Genomic DNA, 24,894 nt, shown 5'->3' with positions numbered 1-24,894 from the left:
GAGATGTGAAAGCTGGGAGATGAGGCATCATTGAATGCTGTTAGTTTTTCAGATGTGGTGAGTATAATTAACATTCTTTCCCCCTCTCATTTACCTGCTTATAAAGTCAAAGAACCTAGAAAGCAATGTGTGAATATTGTAACATCCCAAGGCAAAGGCAAAATCAACAATAGGCAACGTTCACTCTAGAGTAGTTGTAGGAATCAGGAACCCATCCAGGGCCTGTGGCTCAGCTAGTATTCTCATCCCCAGACAGTGCATTGAATTAATTCTTCAGTCCTCAGTCAGCCCAGGGATCTTCTCACCAGTGGGATTCATTTTGCATGGAAGCTGGAATCCTGGCACTTGATAGCCCTGACTGCTTCCAGCCAGAGCCCAAGCCAGACCTCAGCCTGGTCACAAGCCCTTCTAGAGAAAAAGCCAGCTCAGGGAGTGAGGTGGGGAAAGGCAGAGACAGGTTCCAGGGCAGAGCCCACTGTCACATCTGTGAACTTTCTGTTTCAGCTGCCATCCTTGCCACCCTGTGGGGAAACCGAGGCAGAAGGACTTAATGCCCACACCCATGAAATATGATCTCAGAAAATCTTCCTCTCCTCTCCCTGCCTGAAAGGGGGAAGGTTTGAGCGGGAGATGGACAACAAATGCTTCCCTGACCTTCCACCTAGCCAAACTCAGAGTGCCAAGCACAACCAGTTCAGTTGCGGCAGAGGACAATTGTTCCATACTCTTTCTGCTACTACCACACATCTCAGCCCTCCTGAGTGTCTGGTTATGTCCAGCCCGGTGTTTTCAGGCAGCCTGGTGACCATCTCACTTCAAAGACTATGATGTGACCTGTGGTAATTAGGCACTGCTCAGCAAATGGTTTAGATATTCAAGGGGCAGGGATAAGGAAGAGAGCAGGAAGACTCCCTCCAGCTCAAGCCCCACCACTCCCAACCAGACCTGCCTCTCAGCTTACTGACTTTCTCCTACAGACAGAGATAGTGTTCTGTTATCACTGCAGCACCAAGGATGTTGCTTTCTAGTCTGCATTACACAAGTCAGCAGAGCTTAGTCAAAAGGCAAGAATTTGCTATTCTAAGCCATTTTCCTCTTTGTTACAAAAAGCAGAGTCACTGACATTTCTAACTGGGAGTGTGCCATAGCAACTCCCACAGCAGACTTCACAAAAAATCCCCACTGTGTTGTTTTTGTTACTATCTGCTAAAGGCCTAAAGAGCCAGAAGTTTGTGCACTGGAGGGAGGGACTTTGCTTTACAGTAGAAACACCAGATCTCACTGACCCCATTTTTGCATGGAGGTTGTAAAATTGTCAGGCAAGAAGAGACAGCAACACAGCTGCTGATAAAAGGAGACTTTTTATAGGCTTAACATGCTGAAGCTTCTCAATAAATCCAGCGTCATCAGCCCTCCCGGTTTTATCAAGAGGTTAATGAGATTTAGGGCTGTCATTAACACCTTCAGTCTTGAAATCACACAAATGTAAAAACTGAAGCATTTTTTTGCCTGCCTACTAATGTTTGTGAAGGCAAGCTGGAAAACCTACAGGTTCGAAATACAACTAATGTTCTCTATTAGGGTTTTGTTGTTGTTGTTAGTTTCCAAAAGTAAAATTAAAATAAAGAAAAAAGCAAAGGAAAAACCCCACATACTTACACAAATAGAAACAGAAAATTAGGATAGGCAATAGCATTACTTAGCTGAGGAATAAGAGGGACTGTTTTGAAAATATCTGTGGTCACTGAAAATAGTAATGCCATGTATTAGCAGATTACCACCCCCTCACCACAGTGGGTGGAAAGATTACACAGTCCCTTGCTCATGCTGTAGGGCAAAGTCACCCAGCACAGTGAAATTATGGAGTCACTCCTGGTAGCCTAAGATCCACAGGCAATGGATGAGGAGGCACACACAGGTACTGCTTCTCTGGGCAGTCTGTGCATGCTGCTGTTATAGCAGTCATCACAGCCAAGGGTGGGAAGAGGAAAAATGCCCAACACTTGATAGATTTATATATTTATTTGTGACTTGGGAAACTTCCCATACCTGTTTTCTAGGCCTCCAGAAATACCACCAGTCAAACAGACCAGTCAAGAACCACAACTGCACAGGTAGTTCCCAGCTGGGCCAGCAGAGGCACAGGAAAAGCCCCTGGCATCCTGCCATGTGTCCTTCTCCCTTCACTCAGGAATGAATACATATTTCCTCCCTTTGCTCTGCATCTTAAGCAGGACTGCTAACAGCTGTTCTTTCCCCAAGCTTTACTGATGTGGTAATGGAGTCTTTTCCCAGATCCAAAGTCATAAAGTGACTGTGAAACACTCAGGGGCTTTATAAGGTGAGAGGCATTTCTAAACTGCAATTCATTCCATGCAGAAGGAATGTGAAGACAGGAGCATTTGAAAGGGAAGGGATGAGCTCACCAGGAGCTTGTGAGCAGGTAACTGGTGCTCTCCCAGTCTGGCTAAGAATTTATTATCCCTTGCTCATTGAAAGCATTTTCTTCTCACTGACTGTCTTCTTGTCAACTCCCTCTTATCCCTTAAGGTGTTCCAACAGAAACACTGATCGAGATTTCATCAGAAAGTCACACTTCTGTGCAAGTAGGATTGAAATTTTATTCCCTGCAGTTCCTCTGAGTTGCTCACATCCCCCAAAATAACCCAAGTTCTGCCAGATGACACCACCTTGACCTCAGCCTGGAACTGCTCAAATACAGCACACAGGGTGCAAATTGCCTGATCTGGGCCCATCTCCTCTCCTGTGCAGATCGAAATTGTATCTAAAAATGGCTCTTTTAAACCACAACAGCCAGGACAGTGCTCACTTGGGAAACATGGACTTTACCACAGGAGAATGTTACAAGCTAACTCAGCAGCCAAAGAAATCACAATGTTAATTTTTTTGTGGCTTTACTCAATGACATGAATACATACGCCAATTTTTCAGTATTTCCTTTTTTTCTTTTTTTGAAACAGTAACAATAAAAATTGACTGCTTCCCTTAGATCAAACTGGAAGCAGTAATTGGAGGAACTGTGTACTCCATCATCCTCCACCTTGGAGTTACTCCACAGCCTTTCCTAACTCACATTTTATTTGGGGAAGAAAACAACAGCCCAGTGTTAACACACCTGACTAGAAATCAATTGGGCAGGCACAGATTAATTCAGCGGTCAGCAGCTTCCCCATGGCCAGGGAGTGGCAGGGACACACCTCTCAGAGGGGACTAGAGTGAACGTTGCCTGGGGATCACTTGCATGGTACAATCTAGAGCCCCAAACAGCGCATGCAGGGTTAGAGCCAGGTAGATCAGCAGTCACCTGATTTCGGAGCAGATTAGTTTGTGCAACGAGGTGAGCTTGTAGCTTCCCTTGACACCACTGAGGCGCGGCTTTCTCAAGCAGCGAAACAGGCTGGGGGAGGGAGCATGTTTGAGTGGAAAAACAAAAAATAAGAAAAAATAAACAGAGAACAAGAGAGACACAAACATACATCTTTTAGGATAAAAAAATTAAAATCACAACAGAGAGTGTATTTAGAGGCTGGGCCAAACCAGAATCACCAAGGCAAGAGAAAAAAACAAACATCCCGGGACTGATCAGTTATGAATCCTTTGAAGCATGCCAAGTTTAGCAGTAATTAATGTTCCCATGTGGGCTGGATATTGCAGACCAGCCAGGCAGCTGTAAGAGCAACAGATACAGTTGTTAGTGACCTAGCACACGGACAACCCTACTCCAAGGCATGGCTGTGAAGTTGGAGCTCCTTAAAGAGAGGTCAGGATTAATTAACCATCATAATTATTTGCATGCAACAGCTGAAAGTCCACAGTGATTTATTTTAATAGCAGGGTGTAAGTTTAGCAATAAGTGGCAGGGGTCCTGGGTGGGAAAAGAACATCCATATATTAGAGAATAAGAGACCATGTAGAGCCAAAAAGCATTTGCACTGGTGTTTCTGTTACTATACCATGAAACCTTAATCAAGTCAGTTCTCACTTGTATCCTGTGTCAGAAACATGATTTCTCTTTCCTAGGGGGTCTGTCATCACATTCCAAAGTAACTTACACTAGAACAACCCTACTTCAAAGGTCATGGGAGCAAAACTCCAGGCACAGAAACAGGGAGGTGAGCTACCTACAGGAGCTGAGTGCAGGCTGAGCCCTGGCTGCTGCCCACAGCCCTGCAGAGCTGTGTGACTGCAAATGCCAGATCCCAGGCTGCCCAGTGGAAACTGCCCACTTGGAAGGCCATACATACAAAACTCCCTGGGACTTGCTGCTCCCATCTTTGCAGGATCAGGACAGTGCAATGTGTCACCTATTATCCTGTGCATGAGCTTATGGTCTAAATTACAGAAGGTGGAAAGATCTGATCCACGTTTTGGCTAACAAGAAAAGTTTGATCAGGTACTGAGAGACCCTTTCACAGGCTGAATCATGAATAGAGCATCAACTCCTAACTCCCAGTATTTCATTCTTCAAACTGCACTTTTTTCCATACCTGTTGTATCATCTTAGCTGAGCATTTGGGGCAACAGTGACGGCAGCAGTGATAAAAGGCAGCCAACCTCTGCTGCAGAACACCAGATACCAACCTGAGTTGATCAATACCTACAAAAACCATTTCCACTGCAGCAAAGATCCCACTGGCATGGACCAATAAAATAACATGCCCCAGGAAAATTCTGCTCTTACCCCAAAAACAATGAATTACTGCTTTGAACTGAAGGCACAACCAGCTGGGCCTCATGCCTTGCATACAGAATCAAGATTTGCTTTGCCACACAAGTGATGCAATGACACTTGGGCCATCAATCTCCCTCCCCTTCTGTCTGTCAAGGTTAATCACAGTGCATGCAGTGCAGTGTGGATGACTGATGACTTGCAGCTTAACAATGAAAGTACTGAGGCCACCAAATGCAAATCATTCACTCAGGGTAGAGATGCATCCTAATTTCTTCTATGTAGGAAAAATACCAGCATCTCTTATATAGCTCATATTCCCCCTACCAGAAATAACCCTAAGCAAGGATGACAACTCTTGTCAGCCTGGTTAAAAGATACAGATCCTGGGTCTTTCTTTCCTGTACTGCTTCTGCCCTGAAGAGTCACAATTTACCATGGCCCACTTTGAAGAGAATTAAAGATGTCTCCCCAGCCCTGGACTACTCTGTTGTGTCAAGATGTGTCCTGTGAAGGGAAGCACGTGGGTTCAAATACACTTAGGGTACAAGAGGAATCCATAGTTTATTTTAGGGGCAGTATTCAATTCATGTGCCTACTCCAGAACAAAATTAGCACTATTATCTTTCTTCTGTGATAAGAGAAAACCCTTATTTTTCTGCTTTCAGCCATATTTATTATCCAGTAATTGCAACCAGCAGATAACAGAATACACATTCATCAGCTATGCATAGAGTGCATTTCCATCAATGTACTTGTCATTCACACTCCTAAGCGTCTCTCTCCTAGGATATCAGAGGACTTCACAAACACAACCAACCTCAAGTAACACTCAAACATTCTTACCACTGCTCTAGGATGGGGAGACAAACTGTAACATTTTTCTGGAGCATGGCAAGGTTTTGCTTCCCCAAGGGGCACACTGGCTTTTCTGCCAGAGGTTACTGGTCCCGTGCATGTGACAAAACCCATGCCCAAGTATTTGGCCACCAAGACATGGAGACTGATGATGTGTCTGAACCAACACAACAGGCCATCCTGCCTTCCAGGAAAACTAAACAAATGAGAAGGAAATACCTAGCAAGACCTCAACAGTTCACAACACCTCAATCATCTTATAGATCCTTTCCAATATGAATGAATTCTATGAAAACACAATGAAGAGGTACTGGTGAACTTAAAAGCTGCTCAGTCGGCAAATGCAGACCTCCCAAAAAGAAAGGAAGGCTGCATATCCTCCTGATTGCTTTACCTTTGCGATTTTGGTTTCATCCTTCTTCTTTGCAGTTTGCAGGGCTTCAAAGTGGTGTCTGGCACTATCATAATCCACAAGCTTCCTTCCTCGCTTCGCGATACGAGACTAGAAAGATGGAGAAAAGAGTCACACCAACCTTCCCCAGCAGCCAAAACTGCAAAACCTCCCAGGAAAAAACCCTCCTCTTCACCCAGCTTCCAGAACACCCCACACTTTGCCCATGCAAGGACTCTCCCTGGATCCTCCACACAGGCTGCCCAGAGAGGGGGCCCTGGGAGCCACCAGTGGCAAGCACCATTCCAGAGGGAGAGCCTCAGGAGGAGAGAGAACCCATCAAAGGAAGGCAAATGGCTCCAGCCAACAGGCCCCACACCTCTGGGTGCCATGCACGTTTTCAGAACTTTAGCTCCATTGCCTCCTAAGCCCCACAATGTGCCTGCATCCTACAGGCAATGCTTCATTATTTTCAGGGCTTCCTGAAGGCTGCAGCCAGGCTCTAACTAACCAGCTCACCCGTTTGTGTGGGAGCCTGAGAGATTAAGTTTAACAAAAGAAGGCATTTCCGTTACCAGCACAGCAAAAGCACTCATCCACATGGTCAGGATATGCCATGGATGGCCTTTTGGACCCTGTGACAGAAGCTGCAGACAGTAGTGACTGAAGCCACAGGTAGAGATCTGCTGTCACCAGCACTTAAGCAAGAGAAGGGAAAGCCTGCAACACTGGGTCACCAACACACAACGCTGAAGACAAAAGAAATACAAAGAATACTGACTGTGTACCAGACTTAAGATTCAGGAATGGAGTCCTGAAAATCCATGGCTGAGAATCCAGGACAGACAGTCAGGCCTGTGGCCTGATCCTGTGTTACCCCTCCTGAACTGAGGAGCCTCAGGCTCTGTCTCACAGCAGAGTTGCACTTTATTCAGGCTCTAGCCCTCTGGGCTTCCCTTTATTAGGGAGCTATCCCCTCAGCCCTCTGCCTCCCACACTGTCTGCAAACACCACAGACTACCTGGGTTGGAGCACACGTCTTCCCAGGCTGACCATAACACTTCCCTCCTAGATCAGAGAGCCTGGGCCAGCGCCAGTAATCAGCAGACCAGAGACAGACTGGATAAGAGAGTGAAAAGGCATGGCAAGGAGCCAGGAGGATTTCTAATTAACCACAAAACCCAGGGACACAGAAAGAGCAGAAGGAGGAATCAGCACTGGGATTCACTCGCAGAAGCAGAATCCCCTTCCCTCCTGCGCTTGGCAGGAGCTGTGGTTTCCTCTCCCCAGGCTCCTGCGGACGCGCTGCGAAACCGCGCTCAGGGCTGGCCGGGAGCAGCCCGCACGTCTCCCACACACTCCTCTGCAGCTCCAAGTGAGTCACAGCACATCTGCAGATCTCAGCCACATGCACACCCAAACTCTCTTCGAAATGCTCAGCTCACTCCAAGAGAGGAGTCACGAAGAAGCTGAGCCAGCCCACAGTCGTGGTCAGTAGACAACACCTCCCAAACATCGCATTGCCAGCCAGGACACAAGGTATTGGAAGGGGCTTCCAGCTGCACAGCAATGTGAGATGCAAGTTAACACACCTTACAAACACACTGGAGGAAACATGACCCCATCTGGGATTTAAGAGATACCATTTTGCCACAGCCCTTTCTCACTTCAGACTTCCAGGGGCAGAAGAGGCTGGAAAAATGAAGCAAAAACAGGGAGTCCCAGAAGACAAGGACACCGCTGTTAAGAGATTATTTTACAAGCCTGTGACCTGCCCCCATTTGATACAGCACAATCCTCCTGAAGCAACAAATATTGACAAATGTTTTAAGAGACGTGGTGGGGAAAGGGTTGCTTTCACTGGAAAGTAGCCAAGCAGATACTTCCCATATGGTGATATCATTATTAGTGCTTCCATATGGTGAAGACATTTCCTGCATAACCTTGAAATGAATAGAGAAGAGATAACTGTGGGGGAAGGGAAGGTCACAGGACGTCATTCAGACCCAGGGCCCTGGATACGATCTCTCCCAAAAAACACCTATCCAGCATTCTCCCCTCCCTGAAAAAAACTGGTTACACACACAGCAGGACTTCAGGGACTCACAGAAATCTGCCTTCCACACCAGCCTCTACTGGTACATTTGCCACTAACTGCTTCCTCAATGTTTTCTGCTTACAAGGTAGTCAAAAGACAAAAGGACCAAAAAGAAAGATCGAGACCTTCTGAGCTATTGCTGACACTGCCCCCTCTGCACTCTGATGCAATAGGGAATTTCATGGATCCTCCTCTTTCACACTTCTATTTTCTCTTCAGCATCTTTCCCCTGAATTCTTCACTCTTGTTTTAAGCCCAAAAAGAGAACAAAACATTTTCAATTAACCCAGAGCTGCAGAGATCTTGGCTGTTTTCAGAGAAGGCCCTGGCATACAAAGAAGGCACAGCATACATTCTCCTAAAGAAAATGGGGATGTAAGAAATTGATACTCAGAGCTTTTATCTGTTGCGACTCTCCAGATCAAATAGTTTAAAGACAATCTTACTTTAATATCTGGAAATTGGCCAAGGTATGTATCCATGGTCAGAAGTGCTTGATCCACCAGCTTCTGATGGAAATCCGTCCATAGGAGATCATTGTTCTGGAAAACAAAAGTAATGAGTTAACTATTAAGAACACAGGGCTGCATATTTCTGTTTTTCTCTGTGAGTGCTACAGCCAACAATCTTGGGCCCTCAGAGCTCTTAAGAAACAGTAATTTCTTTGGAAAGCTAATGATAACAGAGATCTTGGCAGAAATGAGAACGCCTGATGCTGCTAATTCAGGTGACCTCTCCAAGGACAAAATGCCTTTGAAGCCCTATCCTTCTTCCCCTGCAATGTTAAACTCAACTCTGTACAATGGAAGATAATTGTCAGGATGGCTTTGCCTCTTTCTCCCAGCAGCTATAAGAAAGGGACACCTGACACCACAAGGCACCATTTTCTATTTTTCATTACAATACAGCTTTCTGGAGAATCATAAACCACAGGAAGCTACACTAGCAGTCTTCAGCCCTCACACCACCTGCCTCCACAGCCCAATGGAGGCAACAGCCAAGGCTTGCACCCTGAGCTGTGCCCACTTTATCTTTGACCTTAGCTCAGGCTCAGTAGTTTCCTATCAACACCTTGGATTAGGTGAAAATTACCCCTCTCACCTGTTTGTCCACTTGAACAAAGTGTTTTGGCTAAAACATTCAGGAAAAATTTCCACTTTATGCTTTTTATTTGGCAGAAATAACTCTTCACTCTCACCTGTCTTTTAACAAGCAAAATATAAACAAGGAATTAAAGGAAAAGCTGGATATATTCTTGCAGACCCAAAGGGCAGCTACAGTTAGTTCTCAGGATTCATGTCCCCTTTGACCTCTCCGGCTCAAATTTTCTGAAGTGTCCATCTCTCAGGAGGCACCACAGTGGCTCAGGAAGAAACAAGGCCAACAGAGATTGTGAAGCCAAATCAGCTGAAATACAACTCCATTATTTACTGCAACAGCATTTCCTAATGCAAAGTTTCCATGTTAATGAAAAAATTGACCTGGAAACGTTGAGGTTTTGTTTGAACTATCTGCTTTGAAGTCATTACTTCCTGGACAAGATACAGATGTTATTTCAGGTGAGATATTTCTACAGGGGAAAGAAGGGGAAAGAAAGAATCCTCCTCATGCTCTCCTGTCTACTCCTACACCACTTCTCCAATGCCACAGACAGCTGCACATAAGCCCAGTCCTGCATCCTCACAGCAAATGAATCCAGAGAGCTGAAGTGCCACAGCTGCTGCCCAGCAGAACAGCTGAGCAAGAGAGCAGAGGGTGCTGCTCCAGCTGGACCCACCACAGGCACGGGCCAAGGGGACCCACGCTGCCAAATGACAGGCTGTGCCCTAAGCTCCACAGAAAACACCTGGGCAAGCTGGAGGGGGCCTCACCAAGGGATGAGAACAAACAGCAGTTTGGGGTGACACAAGGCTCAGCCAAACAAGGGAGCAACTGAAACAGGGCAGCTGATGGTACTGCCATGAGGGGTTGTTGCAGCTACACCATCAGCTGCTCTGACTGCTTTAGCCACAGTTTTATCTGCCCCTTTCTCCTACACAGAACATAAGCAGTATACCCAGCTGACCCTACTGAGTCTCTTTTGGAATCCTCTGTCCCCGTGTAGCCACTCTAGGGGGAGCAAACAGCTTCTGGGCATAGGTGTATGCTTCTGTGTAATGTACAAGCACCTGGCAACAATCTCCAACAAAAATACAGGCCACATCCTTTCAGCCTTCCTTTCTCCACAGTGCTGAGTTTGTCTCCAATTCTTCTGCAAAGTCATATGCCTGAAGAAATGTGGTGCACAGACATAGCTTCCCAAGCTCATCTCTGCTGACAGAGCAAGTCTGGACATTCCCACATCCTAGACAGTCTTACCTCTGCTATTTTATTTGTGTCATCTCTCCCAGGCCAATCTGGCTCATAAACTTCCTGCAAACACTCTGTCAGCTTCTTGGACGCCTCGTGCATAGCTAGGAAAGAAGAGGGAACTGTTTAGACAAAGAAGAAAATAATGTGTTCCTCACAGTTTAACCCTTATCCTGAGGACTGGAGGCACAGGAACATTATAATAGATGCTGAGCTTTTCCTTACTAAATGTCTGACCCTTGATGATACAGAGATAGAAGGTAACCAGAAAGAGAAAGGAACCAAGGGTGCAGTTGCATCAAGCCCTTTGTGTTTGTCCTCCCCTAGAAGAACATGTGAAGGTCCATCTGCTAAGACAGCATCACGTGTTTGGCATCAAAGCACAACCCCACTGCATCCCAGCTGGTCACAAAGGATTCAGAGAGATTCCCCCCCTGACAAAGCTGGCCTGTCCTGCAACTCATGCTTGGGGAAACACCAGGAAGGGGAAGGCTGCAGAAACCTCACTGCACAGGGAAGCATTAGAGGGGAACAAACCTCTGCTCGTGCAGACCTTACCTTTGACAGAAGCCAAGTAAGTTCGGAGGTCCTTCTGCAGCCTCGTGCCTTCAGACTGTGAACATAAGGAGATCATCAGTTATTCTCTCAGCTAAAGAGTGTAAAAAGCACTCAAGCATTTCTAATTAAAGAAAACTGGTCTTGCAGATGGGCTACACACCAGTCCTATGACCACATAAAACCTCACGCTATCACATTTTTTGCATTTTTTTGCTCAGTGTTCTAGGAACTTCCACGGCTTTTGCAGGAAATGTAATCGTAATTCCTCTCCTCTTGTACTCTCTTTGGGTCAGTTCCCAATGCTTCCCCAGACCAAGACACTTTGTTTGTAAAACTGGCCAGCTCTTTCTGATCCCTCATTTCCTTTGCTGATGGCAGTAGGAAAAGAACGAATGTGAAATCATCCAGAACTTTCGAGGCATGGAAAGCAATTTGGGCCATGCTGTTGGAAGCAGATGGATTTCTCACAAAGCTGTGCTATCACTGCCACTACAACAGCTGGGCAGATTTAGCCTCTGCTTAGAGAGCACAGCTGCACTGGAGCACAAAGGATCTTAGCATGAGCTCAGTTGAGACAAGAGGTGCCTGAGTGGTGGGGAGAGCTGATGGGAAACATCTGCTTTTGAGGTCAGTAGCTCTGAGGCAGCTGTTGAAGATGTCCTGTGAGCTCCCTGTCTCTAGAGTTGGCTTCAGCTGTCAAAATTCATTATGCTAGGGTGCTCCCTCAATGGGGCACAAACTGGGAAAGAGGAAGAATGACAGCAAGCTGTGAGGTGCAGTGGTCCCTTTTCTGCATTCTTGTTCTGCAAACTTATGCAAAATTCCACCAACAGATACATTATCATCCTGCAGCTGTATCATTTTAAGAATAACTAAATTTGAACTCACAACTTGGAGGTTATCAAAAACCATCATCAGGGAAGACCCTCTGCAGAACTTGCACACTTGGGTACTGCAATGTCTGGAGCAGTAACATTCAAAACTGTAGCATCTAAAACCAGAAGCCACCTCTAAAATTGTGTCCCTAATCCTGCCACAGCAGCAAATGACACAAGCTAAACTCACAACTTCTCAAGTCTCAATACCCAGTTCCAAAGCCATGGAGACAAAAGTCTTTCTCTGAGCAGAAAACTAGCACCATAAATAAATGTCTAATCAATATTTTTAGACAGATCACCTGAAAAACCTACAAGTCAAGGCTGAAAATTGGAGCAAGCAATTGCAGCAATGCAGAACCAGCCTTCTGTGTTCTCCAGGCATCCTCACCAGTATGTGGTGCTGCATCCTGCAGCTGGAGTGGTCTCAGTCACCTCTTGCTGATTTTTAAGCTCAAAGTTAGAGCTGATCTCTGTCACTATGGAGTTACCTAAGTCTCTGAAAAGTATTGAGCCTGACAGAGAGAGTGAACAGACTTTATAGTCTGTAAGATCTGCAAGGAGAAAGATTTTTAGTGAGAGATCCCTGTTCAGAGATTTGCCTGAATCCTGTTTCCCCAGCTTCCCTGGGTACCTGTGGTTCCTATCCAGTTCCCTCTCTGGCATTTCTGTTGATTTTTTTCTTGTCCACCAGTAAAGCAGGACCCTTGCCACAAGGGCTTTTTAAAAATTATTTTAAGCATTAATGCTTTCCCATAAAAATTTGGGGTAACCTTAAGACCATTGCTTTCTCTCAATGCATGCAGCACCTGCTTTCTTCAAGCAGCCTATAGTAAGCTGTCAAGTACTCCTACAATTCTGCATAAATCAGAGAATCATTAAGGCTGGAAAAGACCTCCAAGTCCAAACTTTGAGTATCACCATGCCCACTAAAACCAGTGCCACATCTATATGTTTTCCAAACATTTCCAGGGATGGCTTCTCTGGGGAGCCTGTTCCAATGTTCTCTCCAAAATACCTCTCACAGTGCAGTTAGACACTGTCAAATACTATACACAGCAGAAACTTTCAGCACTCTTGAGGGACATTTAAAAGGTGCTTCTTAAACCAAACAGTAAAAAAGTAGGGAAAACAGTAAAACTGGAATCAGAAAAACAAATCCACTTCCCAGTTATCAGAGTTGAAGGGTGCACAGAGGGAAGTTACAGAGGTATGGCTCAATATGAAGATGTTTAAACACACAAGTGTCATCTTGTTTGAGCAGATATTGCCATACCTGCAACCACAGTGTAATTCAAGCCCACGAGCCTATAACACAACCAGGTATAACATGAAGGACAGTGCACAGATGGACATTTAAAAATAAAAGTGCTATGCCTGGAAGGCTGGAAGACCTCTCTCTCTTCCCAAAGACCTAATGAACCACCTATTACTTACAGCTCCATGAAAGAAACACACAAAAGTGATTTGATATCTTTTGTGCTTTCTTATCTTGAAACCAAGCTCCACCTAAGTATGTGATTTTCTGTAGAGCTCCTTGCTGGTAGTAGACAGGTTTCCTAAAACTCTTTTTCCCCAAAGGAATTGTTTCATCCTAATATTAGACTGCAATCCCTTCACATAACTTCTCTGGTTTTGCAGTTCTAGTGGGAAGGATTTTATTATCAGCAGGGATGTTTGGTATCTGAGGGGGCAGGAGGTTATGTCCTGTTCCAGATTAGGTTAATGTGGGGCTGGAGGAGCAGACTGTGTAATTACAGGGAGGGGAAGCATTGAACCAACAGCTCCAGGTAAGACCCCACTCAGCAGAACTTTAGAACTGTTAAGACACAGAGCATGAAAAACTGGAGAGAAGCTCCACCCTGGGGTACCACAGGGAAGCTGTTAAGCTTGTTTTGCCACATGGGGCTGAAATGGAAACTGCTGGGTATGAAAGGTTCTTGTCTGGGAAGAAACCCTCTCTCTGAGCTACTGACTGTAATGGGAACCTGCTCTGCAGGAGGGAAGATGCAGCCCTCACTGCCTGCCTTGCAGCCGGGGCTGTGCCCAACACAGCGTGGTGCAGGCAGGGGTGGATGCAGGCTGTGCCAGCAGCAGCTTCCCTCTCAGTGTGCGTGTGTTCACACAGCTCAGTGTGAAGGGCTGTAAACCAGCCCAGAACTTCCACACAAGTGGCAGCTCATGAAGGTTACCAAACCCAGCTGCTCTGCCAGGCAGAAACACACACAGTGCCAGGTGTAAGAGCTGCCACCAGCCTCGCACTGTCCCTCCAGTGAGTACTTCAGCACAGGGCAGGAAAAGCCAAAGCCTGACACACCTCAGACAGGGGCTGAGTTGCACCTTTACAGCAAGGCTCTTGCTCCCAGGTCAGCAAAGACAATACCTGTGACAGATCCTTGTGCCAGTGACTGAACACAAGTGACGTTGGGAAAGGGAAGGAGGAGGGAGTCTTCAAACGGATGTTTGGGTAGGTTAATAGCCAAAGAATCTCCATGAGGGAGTAATGAGGGGCAGTTCTGCTGATTGTCAAGCCTTTGGGAGACACAGGCAAGCCCTGCACCTGCATGGCAGGTCCAGCTCCCTTGTCACAAAGCAAATCCATCTGAGCTAAAAAGTTCATACCATTCAGGGACCTCAGAGTGGTGCTCTTAAATGAACCTGATGGGCAGAGAGTTAGGAAGTGCAATGCCCTCCCTTCCACTTAACCACTATTTGAGAGAACCACAAATACCTTGGTTGGAAATGATTAAGTGATTTTTTTAGACCTGCACTCCATTCCTCAACAGACCACACACAGAACTATGTGTCAAAGTGGTCCAACACAGTCATTAGAGTCAGAGGAGCCTCTAATCAGGCAGTGAACAAGGTCACTGCCTGCTCACACCCTAGCCAGTTCCACAAGAGAGCAGCACTGTTTTGTCACCAGCCTGCAGCAAAAAGTCAGCTTTCCTCCAGACTTCTACTCCCATTGGAGCAGACCTTGTAATGAAAGGTCACAGAAATCTCAAAGATAACTATACTACACACACCTCATACATATAAAAATATAAACAAGTGTGTATATATGTATCTAGAGCTGATATTTTATTCCCTTAGTCTTCAGCTCTGGGTATCCTAAGAATCCAGCTAACTCACACTCATGGTTTGCCCTGTAAAACAGGCATTGTCTGCATTTATTTTACTAATAGGGAAACTGAGGGCCAAACCAAAACAGCAGACCCCCAGCAGCAAATGCAGAGCAGCCTCCAGCTTCTTTGATTAATTATTTGTGGAGTTTATTATTTGGGGAATATAATTATTTGCGTCTGCTCCACAAAACAGGGAAAAAAATCAGATATAAGGGATACAAGACACAGTCCTTCTTTAACAGGGTCCTCAATGCACCACTGGAACTCATGGTTTTGGAAACTGAAAAAGCTATCCCAGAAAGTCACATCTAGAAAATTGGGTTCAAATTTTTTTTGTATTTCTGCTTTAAAAAGGTTATTTCTTAATTGCTTAATAATTAATGATACCAAAGAGGTCACATCTGGTACATCATGCTGTCAGAAAGCAGTTAAAATGTATTCTGCTGTGTACAAGAGAATATCATTGCTGGACATGCTGCATGAACTCCTGGAGCAATAGCTACTATTGCTGCCAAGAGAACAAGCATTAGTGTCCAGGAATCTGCAATCAGCTCTGGTTACACCTAAGTCAAAGCCAGACTGAAGGATTTTCATTACCATCAGCCGTGGCAAATCCCTACTCAGCTGGTTTTGTGACACATAACCACATCTGCTGAGTCTCAACAGACATGATGCAGCTGCCACTAATAGCTCTAGAAAAAGGTCCTAAATGTGTCAGGCCACAAAAAGGCAACAGATTTCTTCAGTACCACAAGCTATGCTGCTACAAAATAGAAGCAATGCTTCCTCTAACAATAAGCACCAGCAAAACACACAAGGTAACTGGTGTTTTCCCTTTTGGGATAATGAAGGCTGTAGATAGAAAATAAAACACACCCAGTTGACAATTGAAACCTACTGCTGTGGAAGTAGGAGGGTGGGGAAAAATTGCTACACTGTTAAAAAATTTCTGTGCACGAAAATATTGGGGATGAGGCAGACACGCAGAAGGATAATGACTCAGGCCTGACACAGAGATTGTGCAAGTATGGGGAGGAAGTCAGATTTAGGTCTTAGCCATGGAAGGATGTTCCCTTTTCACTATTTGCTTTCTTTGTCTCTTCTGCCCTTCACTGTGCTTAGGAAACTGAAACTGCCTCGTTCCATTTTATTTTTTTATTTCTAATCTGTTTCCCACCCCATCCGTCTTTCAAGAACACAATGTTGCTCTTACATCTCCGCTTCCAGTGGAGCAGCAAAAATGACATTACAAAGCAGCTGCTAACTGAAGAAAGTGTTCTGGTTGAGCTATTTCTTTCTCTGAAATTGGGTCTAGAACAAGTATTATTTTTACCAATTTCTTCACTCTTGTGACCAGTGACAGGACTGAGGAAACAGGATGAAGCCGAGGCAGGGCAGATTTAGGCTGGGTATCAAGAAAAGGTTTTTCACCCTGAAAGTGGTTGGGCACTGGGACAGGATTCCCAGAGAAGTGGCCACAGCACCAAGCCTGGGAGAGTTCAGGAAGCGTTAGGACAAAGCTCTTGGTGTGACTCTTGGGGTGTCCTGCAGAGTGTAAGAGCTTGGACTTATGATCCTGATGGGCCCCTTCCAACTCTGTGTACTCTAATTCTCTCACTGATTCCATGAGAGGGACCCTGGAAGTAACAATTTCATTTCTCATAAGTGAAAAGTTATGAGGTATGGGTCATTTTAATAGGCCTAGGTCATTGTTTAATTTAATGGCCTTTAATGACATACTGCAGCAGATGACTGGAAGGTAATACTGAAATCCAGGGTGCAATTACATATTGCAAATTATCTTACCAGCTGTTTGTTGAAGTTCTGCACACACTGTTCAAACTGCTCATCTTTTGTTTCATCTGCTTTACCAAGCTTCTGAAGGACCTGTGGAGAAAGAGAAGAAAGGAGACTTCAAACACAGATACAGCAAAGCAGAGACAAAAAAACACTTGCACATTTTTGGTCCTTAAGCTGAGAGAAGAAAAATTAGAAAGTCACCCTTATTCTTGTGCTCAAAATTTTCAGAATATTTTTCCACACAGTCATAGCTCAAAAACAGATTTACAGATGAGTCAGGAAGAACTTGGACCTCTTACATTTTGCTGTACTGAAGAGCATGACTGCTTTTTGCATACAAGCCAATAGCAATCCAGTTATCTCCTGAACCAGCAAGACAGAAACCACATCCCTAACAAGCCTTGTGTTGTGCAGTTACATTTATCCTGATTTAACACTAGTCTCTAGCCCAGACAGGGTGGGGTTCTGCTCCCAGGATGGTCCTCAAACACAGAAAGCTCTGCAGAGATCTCAGGGAGAGAGGCTGGCTGGAGCAGTGAAAGTCCCACCTTCTTTCCACCTTTTCTCACTAGGTACATGCTTGGCAAGAGCTGGGGGCTGAAAGCCACTGGGGGGGACCTTACACCATTAATCTGTGTGACACTGAGTGACACTGAGTCCAAGTGTCACTTCTGAGAGTGTCAGCAGCCACCTCCCTGCACAGCACACCTCCCCACAGCCTGTAAAAAAACCCTTATCAGCCTACTTCTCTTATCACCTCTCTCTCTTAGTTCCCTCTCCATGCAGCTAAGTGGATTGCTCCCAGGCTTGGAACAAAACAGCATTTCATGTTCTGGGCTGGCAGGTACATTCATCACAAGAAGTCAGGGCATAACTGTGGAGGAGGGCAGCAGCTATTTGCCATGGCTTGGCTATTTGCCAAGCAACTCCAGCTGCAGGGAGACTGGGATATACCCTGTAACTGGTTAATGCAGATTATATCATCTCTCTGAATCAAAACTAAAACCTAACCATGGAAAAACAAACAAACAAACAAAAAAGAGCACCTTGTCTCAGAGAAAAAGCCTACCCAGTCCTCAGCCACAGGATGTTTTGGTGAGCCAGAGGTGAGCTAGAAAGAGAGCTGATGCAGCCGTGTCTGGAACGGGCATGACTGCCCAAGAGGCAGGAAGCCCTGGAAAGCTGGAGCCTCCCTTGCTCTGCTGAGCACAGCAGAACAGCCCTTTACCCACAGACCCCAGCGATCATGCTCAGCCCCTTCTGGGGAGAAGAGGATTAAGTTGAAAAAAGCAGGTCTCTGTTACTGATACCAGGTCTTCAGGCAGACCATTAATAAGTGTTCCCAGACTCTGAGGGACTGCCAGAGAATCATGCCAGTCACCCAGACCAGCTTCCTCCAGCTGCCTTTGCTACCCATGGATCTTCTCAGAGAACATACAGAGAATTTTTCCCCTGCAGTCTTTCATGATTAGTCCCCAAAATGGAATTGAAAAGCATCCTGCAACAGGATGTACAATAGAGTATTTTCAATTTGAAGTGACCTATAACAATAATTTAATCCAACTGGCCATGCACCTACTGGCTGACTCTCATGGGTTTTTTATACTGTTGAGGTGGAGGACACCTGTTACACCTATTTGGCTGATCTCAGTTCCTCTCTCCCCCATGGAGATGGATATTACCATCTCACCCCTATCACAGAAACTGACTGTGGTGGAAGATGTGATAAATCAGTGCAGTCATTCAGCATCCAGCTCCTAAATCCCCTTATTTCAGCTGGGATTAAATGTCTAGGAGGGAATAACTGCTTTTCATTCTCCCTCTGTTCAACAGCTTCTCTTCATCTCCAGAAATTGCTGAGCTATTGCAGTGTCACCAAAAGGAGGGAAAAGGACACACAGACAAGAGTGCCCTCCTTGTCACCAAGAGCTGAATCAAGAACCGCCAGGACTTTACGTACAAATTTCTACAGCTCAAATGCCAGCAACAAACACTGCAGCTACAAATGCCTAATGTGCTTGGTAAAGCTGTCTACACAGCAGGACACAGCATGAATATTCTTTTCTTCCTCACAAACCCTTGGCACACAAGAGCTTGTTGGAGAGAGGAGAGGGAATGTTGCTAGTACTGGCAGAGTCCTGTACACCAGACTCTGGTGTCTCCTGTGCCCATCCACTCTAGCAAAGGGGAGCACATCCCATAGCAACACTGCTGCTGAAGTTACATATTCCTCTGCCATGCCAGCAGGAGAGAAGGATTCAGTGTGGCCTCATCTTTCTCATCAAGTGATATGGACAAACTGTTCAGCTGCACCCCCCTAGGCTGTCAGATGGATGGAGCAGGGATTTTCCAGTGCTGGGTGGCTTTCTAGATGTTCAAAGAGCAGGCACACCAACAGCACCCATCACTGATAACAATAAAGTATGCAAGCTGTAAATTCCAAAGCAGAATTATGTTCTCAATGTGCAGATCAATAGAATTACTGGGGATACAAAGGAGATTTTTACAGGGCCATGCATCTGTCTGGCTAGTCAAAAGATGTGATGCTTTCAGGCCTGGAGGGGAGGGAAGGAGAGCATTTAACTGCGAGGAATCTGGAGTATGTCACCAGGGTCAAAGGTTCAGAACAGCCTCAGTGCTTCCTGGTGTAAAACACTGAACAGCACTCAAAGACTATTCATTATGGAGCCACATGCCTGCTTCCATCATATCCAAGGAGTTAATTTCCAGTTCTACTGCCCCTTGGGAAACATGCACACTTAGTCTGGAATCATCTGGCCAGCTGGAAAAATCTTGTTCCACTATGCTGAGGTGCTCTGCACAGTTCCTGCAAAACACTGGGCACTGCAAAGGGCTCTAACTCCCCACCTATCTCTAAGGAAAAAGCTCCTGCTGTAACAGGAAAGCTCAGGTGAGGAGCAGCTCTGAATGAGGAGGAAGAAGAAAACCCATGTGATCCTACAGTGGTGACAAGGGGTGGGTGAAACAGATGACTTAAACAGATGAAATAAAGCAAGGAAAACAAAACCAGGTACAAGAGAGAGGCTGTGAGAAGTGAATGCCTGGCTACACAAAAAAACCCTGCTCTTGCCTCCTACACTACTCCCCATGTGGTAGATGAAGGCTGTGCCCATGCCTGCTGGCCCCTAAGCCCCAGCCATACAATGATCCCTTTTTTCACCTGCTACGATGAGAGACAACAGCCCTGGGCTGCAGCAGGACAGTGGTTATCTCCTCATAATGCTCTCCCTCATAACCAGATTTGCCCCCTTGAACAGCCCAGAGGTCAAACCCCAAGTCCCCTGAGCAGCACAGAAGGACGGCACCACAAGGCCCTCAAGCCTACTCCCAGCTCCCCCACCAAAGAGCTGTGCTGGCAGGTTGTACTAACAAATCCCCCTGGCTTCCCTGGAGCAGGCAGGGCTGCAGCAGCTGGCCCTGGGCGTGCTGCTGGCCGCAGACGTGTCTGTGCTCACTGCTAATAGCCCCTGAGCTCAGAGGACAGCTCCCCTGCCCAGGCCCGTCCGTGCCGTCATAGGTCAGGCTATTCCGGGTGAGCCGCGGCTGCTCCCTCCCTTCCCCTGTGACAGTTTTTAATCCTCCAGCTCACTGCAAAGCCAGATAAAGTTGGGATGGAAACTTCAGGCTCTTTGATAGCTATTAATGGAGCAGATTTACCAGGGTAGGAGACCGGGCTCCACCGCAGCTCCCAGATCTCGGGGCGGATCAGAGATGGTGTGATGTGTCAGCTGCTGTCTGGCGGCAAACCACACCAGAAGCGGGCATGGATCTGGCATTTCAAAGATTAAGCAGCAACCATGGCCAGGCTCCTTGGTCTGCCCTTGACCTCAGGAGTCCTGGCCCTGCATAAGGATAGGGACCATTTCAAGATGGGGCAAGATAGGGTGAAGGAGGGAATACTTTGTATGAATCCCACAGAACACCTCGTAAAACGGATTTCAGAGGAGGCTCTCGTGGGTTCTAGTCTTGATTTACTACAATTTATTGGTTTACAGTCTTGATTTACTATGACAGGATGGGGCTGTCATCCCAGTCAGTGTTTTTGGCCTCCTGCACCAGATATCTTTTCCAGCATTTCTCAGAAACCGGGTCTCTTCTTACAATTAGAGCTAGACCTGCAAATGCTGCATACACTAAGACCAACAGGAACAGATCAGCTACTGAAATATCTCCAAAGAGAGCCAAATTCCACCCAGGGAGCCTCAGGTTTTCCTGCATTTGAATAAAAGCAACAAACTAAACAAGGAGACTCAGAGTTCAACTGAAATTATAAAAACACTTAAAGAACCTAGAAGGCAAGATGCTGTTAACAAATCAGTAAATAATCACATTCCTCTCACATCCCAGATGTGTTTGTAATCTGCTGTTGTGGGCAGAACCATCTGCAGTAAACTTGGAATTGCTACACTTCGAGAAGTGAGGTGACACAGAAGAAGTGAAAGGGAAATATGAAAATCTTTATATCAGAGATGTAGTATTTACTAGCAGTGGTCAGAGAAATAAAGGCATGAAATAGCCTTTAAAAACAGCAGATGTTCCTAGCAAATTTGAAAATTTGCTTTGGGCTATCCAAGTTGCAGGTTCTCCTCAAAGGCCATTAGGTTTACACAATGACTGATCATTACCTAAATACCACAACTTTGTACAACTCAAAAGGAAGCATCTTATCTGGCTGCAGTTTACCCTTTTTGTTCCCAGGTTTGTACAGGTGGAAATATTCCTGAAGGGCAAGCCCCCACACTGATTAGCATAGAGTCTCCAGTGCTCTGCTTCAAGCACTGGGCAAGAAGGGAATGGAGATCTGGACATCAGCCCTGCAACCACCAAATTCTGATACAGAGCAGCAATCCCCAGGAAGGACAAACACTTGCTGGCAGGGCAGCAGCTATCAGCATCAAGACAAATGCAGGTCTGCTTTGCTCAAAAAAGTAGCAGTTACTTTTATGCTTTCTAATAGAGCTTTACATTTATGCTTTCTAATAAAGAAATATATGCCAGCTGCTTAATGCAGCCACAGTTCTCAGTCAGCATCTTCCCTCACTCCCTTTTAAAATATCGATGCCACAAGATAACAAAAGCCCTGAAACCCCAAATATTCTCAACAAACCCCATGTAGACTCATTATGTTAACCAATAACCTAGTAAAACTCTACTTTTCCATGGCATATGGGTCACCTCGGCCAAAGAATGCCAACTTTGCATTCTCCAAAGTTTAGGGAATGCAAGTGATGAGCAGGAAGGCAATAAAATAAATACATTTATTTTGTGGATCTCAAACAAAGCTAAATCTGTCTCTGAAACATCTGAATTTAGAGTGCTCCAGCCCCGATGAAGGGGAAGTCATTATGCCCACAGCCAGGGAACTTCAGCCCTACAAGTCTTACTCTCCACAGTATCAGAGAGGGGCTGCACTTACACCTTACTGACATGGGCCCACTGCCCCTAAATCACTGCCCCTAAATCATCTCCTGACCTCTCCACCCCTTATCAACAACACCTCTGACTGCTGCTGTGTCTGCCAACTCCAGTGCATAACCTGCAAGTACCAAATGGGCACTGAGCCAGTAACTACTGTGACTAATTTTGAATTGCAATAAATTTGCATGTGTCAATGGGTCAACTAGCAACAGAACAAATAGGCCTTTGATCTCAGGCTGCTGCCTGTTATTCCACGGAAGACATTCCATCCGGAAGAGGAGGAGAAGAAAATAGTGTCCAAAGCCAAAAGCACAAAGCCACGTAACTTAAGGTACAAACAAAGGAAGTTTCGTAAGCTTTTTCAAACCTCATTTCTTCTGTGCCCAGATGCAATGTCACTTGTTCAGTAAAGTAGATTTGTGCTTATGGAATACTTCGGTTATTGCATTCAGATTTGGGGAGAAAGGCATGAGCAGCAGTGGGAATGTGCTCCCCCTCCAGCCCTCCCCAGGAGAAGGGCACATCCTCCTGCCCTCCATGCCTGACTTCAGGCTGGTTTTGGGGACAGCCTGGCTTTCCTCGTATAAGCCTGACACAATTAAGTCTTTCTTTCAAACAACTGGACAAAGGAAGAGGGGGTGGAAAGGAAGAAACTCCAAACATATGAACGCCTCATTTTAAATTGAGGAAATTATTGCCATAGTTCAGCAATCACCAAGACCCTTGGATCACTGGAAGATGGGAAAGGGCAATGTCAAACTTGGCACAGACAGAGCTGTTCTTGTTTGCTTCTTACTTGCTAACAAGGTTCAATAGAATCCACAAAGACAGGACATTGCCTCTGCTACAGAACTAAGTGTTGGGAAATGAGGGTCCAATACTGCATTTTGTTAGAGACTTCCTGCATGACCTGGAAAAGCCATGTCTAATGTCACATCCATCCAGCTGTACGGAGGAGTGTTTGGTCAGTATGTCACACAGTCACCAAATTTATCCCTGGCATTTCCAGATGGCAAATGGTAAAAAGATGAACAGAGAGATGAGATGACCAATTTTCAGTGCTCAGCTAAAGGCACACTGAGTTTGACTTTCACAGGTGTCCCCTCTAGTTAAACTATGTAAGAATTTGCATGCTTAGAGCCATATTCTAAAACACAAACAACTAAAAAAGGACAATTTTCTGTACACATCACCCAAAGTATGCTGACAGTGAGGAATTTAAATAATTAGGATAGATAGCATCAAAGTCCTTTGCTAATGAAAGACATCTCAAAGTGTGATTTAAGCCAGATTGAACCCACTCTACAAAGGAGTCAGATCTTGTAAGACCCTTCCAAAGCTATTCTTTCCCAAATCCAGCTTCAATGAAGGTCAATCACTTGATCTCCAAACAAATATCCTGCTCAAAAAGATCTCATTCCCTCCTCCATACAACATAAAGTGTAACATAAACCCAAGTGTGACTAGATATTAACAGCATGCATAGCCAAAGAAACAGCATCTATCATCTTCCCTAAATAGCACCATCTTTAAAAAATTCTGTAGGAGCCAGTCATGCTGCATCGCCTTGAAGGCTCATCTCAAGTATTTGTCTCTGACAGATGTTAAATAGCAGCCTCACCATGACCTGCACCTTCAGGACACACCTCTCAAGTTTAACATGACTCACTGGTCATATTGCAATGCTTTTCATGCTTCATTCTTCTCTCTCATTCTGTAGTCAATATAGAAAAAAAATAAAGTTCCAGTTTTCTCACTCAGAATTATTTCCTGGAAAACCTGCTTCCCCATAATGGGCTCAAGAGAGAGTGCATGGCAACAAGTTTCACCAGGCTGAAGTCAGAATCTTAAAATATACAAGACATCAAGTGTCCTAAGACCATAGATGACCACAAACAGAAGAATCAGGTCTAACCCCAGTTTTTGGACATTCCTCCCACAACTACCTCCATGAGTTTAGTGGATCTCAGGCTGTTTCTGCACAGTCCTCCAGCTGTTGTTAGAGAACTCCTGTCCTGCCTGGCTGGTCTAAATTGCTAAACCCATAGGTAGAACCCTGTGTCCAAGATAAAAAGCCCTCTTGGATATGGGGCCAGAAGCCCAGTTCATCTTCTGCACTAGGAAAAAGGCCAGAATGATTTTAATTTTCCTGGTTACCTCTTCTCTTTCTACTGCTCTCAGAATCTGCAATATCACCTGCTGACCCTGCTCTCTGTGTCAGCAAGACCAATGTCCCTGAGGACCCACATTAAAAGCATCTTTGTTTTTGGAGTAGAACCTATGACAGTTTCTCCCCAGGCCATTCCCACCCTACTGACAATACTCAATTCTTCCCGAGGAAGGTACTGAACACTTCACTCTTAACCTCCATGCTGTGATCAAATCACTTTTCTAAAATGGGCTTTGACATTTCCCTGCCTTAATGCCACTCCCACTCTGGGAAGCCTTCACTACGTGCTAACACTGTCTCTAAATGCAGTATATGGTCACCAAGCTATGCTTTAAAAAAATGTTCATAGTCCTTTACCTTATAGCAAGGCTCACTGCTACTTCCCACAGAACTGGGCTACAGCATCTAAGTGGGATGGGTTGATTCTTGGCTTCCCAGAACACAGCAGTGGGACTTGTACAGGTCAGAATACTAAACCAAAAGGCACAGTAAGTACTGTGCAGATAATCTGTGCTGATTGTAGTCTTACACAGACTCA

At 45.5% G+C, this 24,894-nt stretch overlaps 1 protein-coding gene across 7 annotated transcripts in view; it reads right to left on the bottom strand.

Moving 5' to 3' along the window:
* BIN1 (bridging integrator 1) overlaps positions 1 to 24,894 on the bottom strand; it is a 91,037-nt gene that overhangs the window by 36,051 nt on the left and 30,092 nt on the right. For 4 of the 7 annotated variants that reach the window (XM_063400814.1, XM_063400815.1, XM_063400816.1 and 1 more), the window contains exons 2-6: positions 16,754 to 16,834; positions 10,945 to 10,999; positions 10,396 to 10,490; positions 8,484 to 8,579; positions 5,943 to 6,050 (exon numbers count right to left, since the gene is read on the bottom strand). In XM_063400814.1, the coding sequence (XP_063256884.1) occupies positions 5,943 to 6,050; positions 8,484 to 8,579; positions 10,396 to 10,490; positions 10,945 to 10,999; positions 16,754 to 16,834 (435 nt within the window). Of the gene's footprint in view, positions 1 to 3,325; positions 3,419 to 5,942; positions 6,051 to 8,483; positions 8,580 to 10,395; positions 10,491 to 10,944; positions 11,000 to 16,753; positions 16,835 to 24,894 lie in introns of all 7 variants that reach the window. The other 3 variants (XM_063400818.1, XM_063400819.1, XM_063400820.1) reach the window with 1 other exon arrangement.

The sequence above is a fragment of the Prinia subflava genome, chromosome 6 (assembly GCF_021018805.1).
Source record: "Prinia subflava isolate CZ2003 ecotype Zambia chromosome 6, Cam_Psub_1.2, whole genome shotgun sequence".
NCBI lineage: Eukaryota > Metazoa > Chordata > Aves > Passeriformes > Cisticolidae > Prinia > Prinia subflava.
Note: the sequence above shows the minus strand (reverse complement) of the source record. Positions and strands in the feature narration are given on the sequence as shown.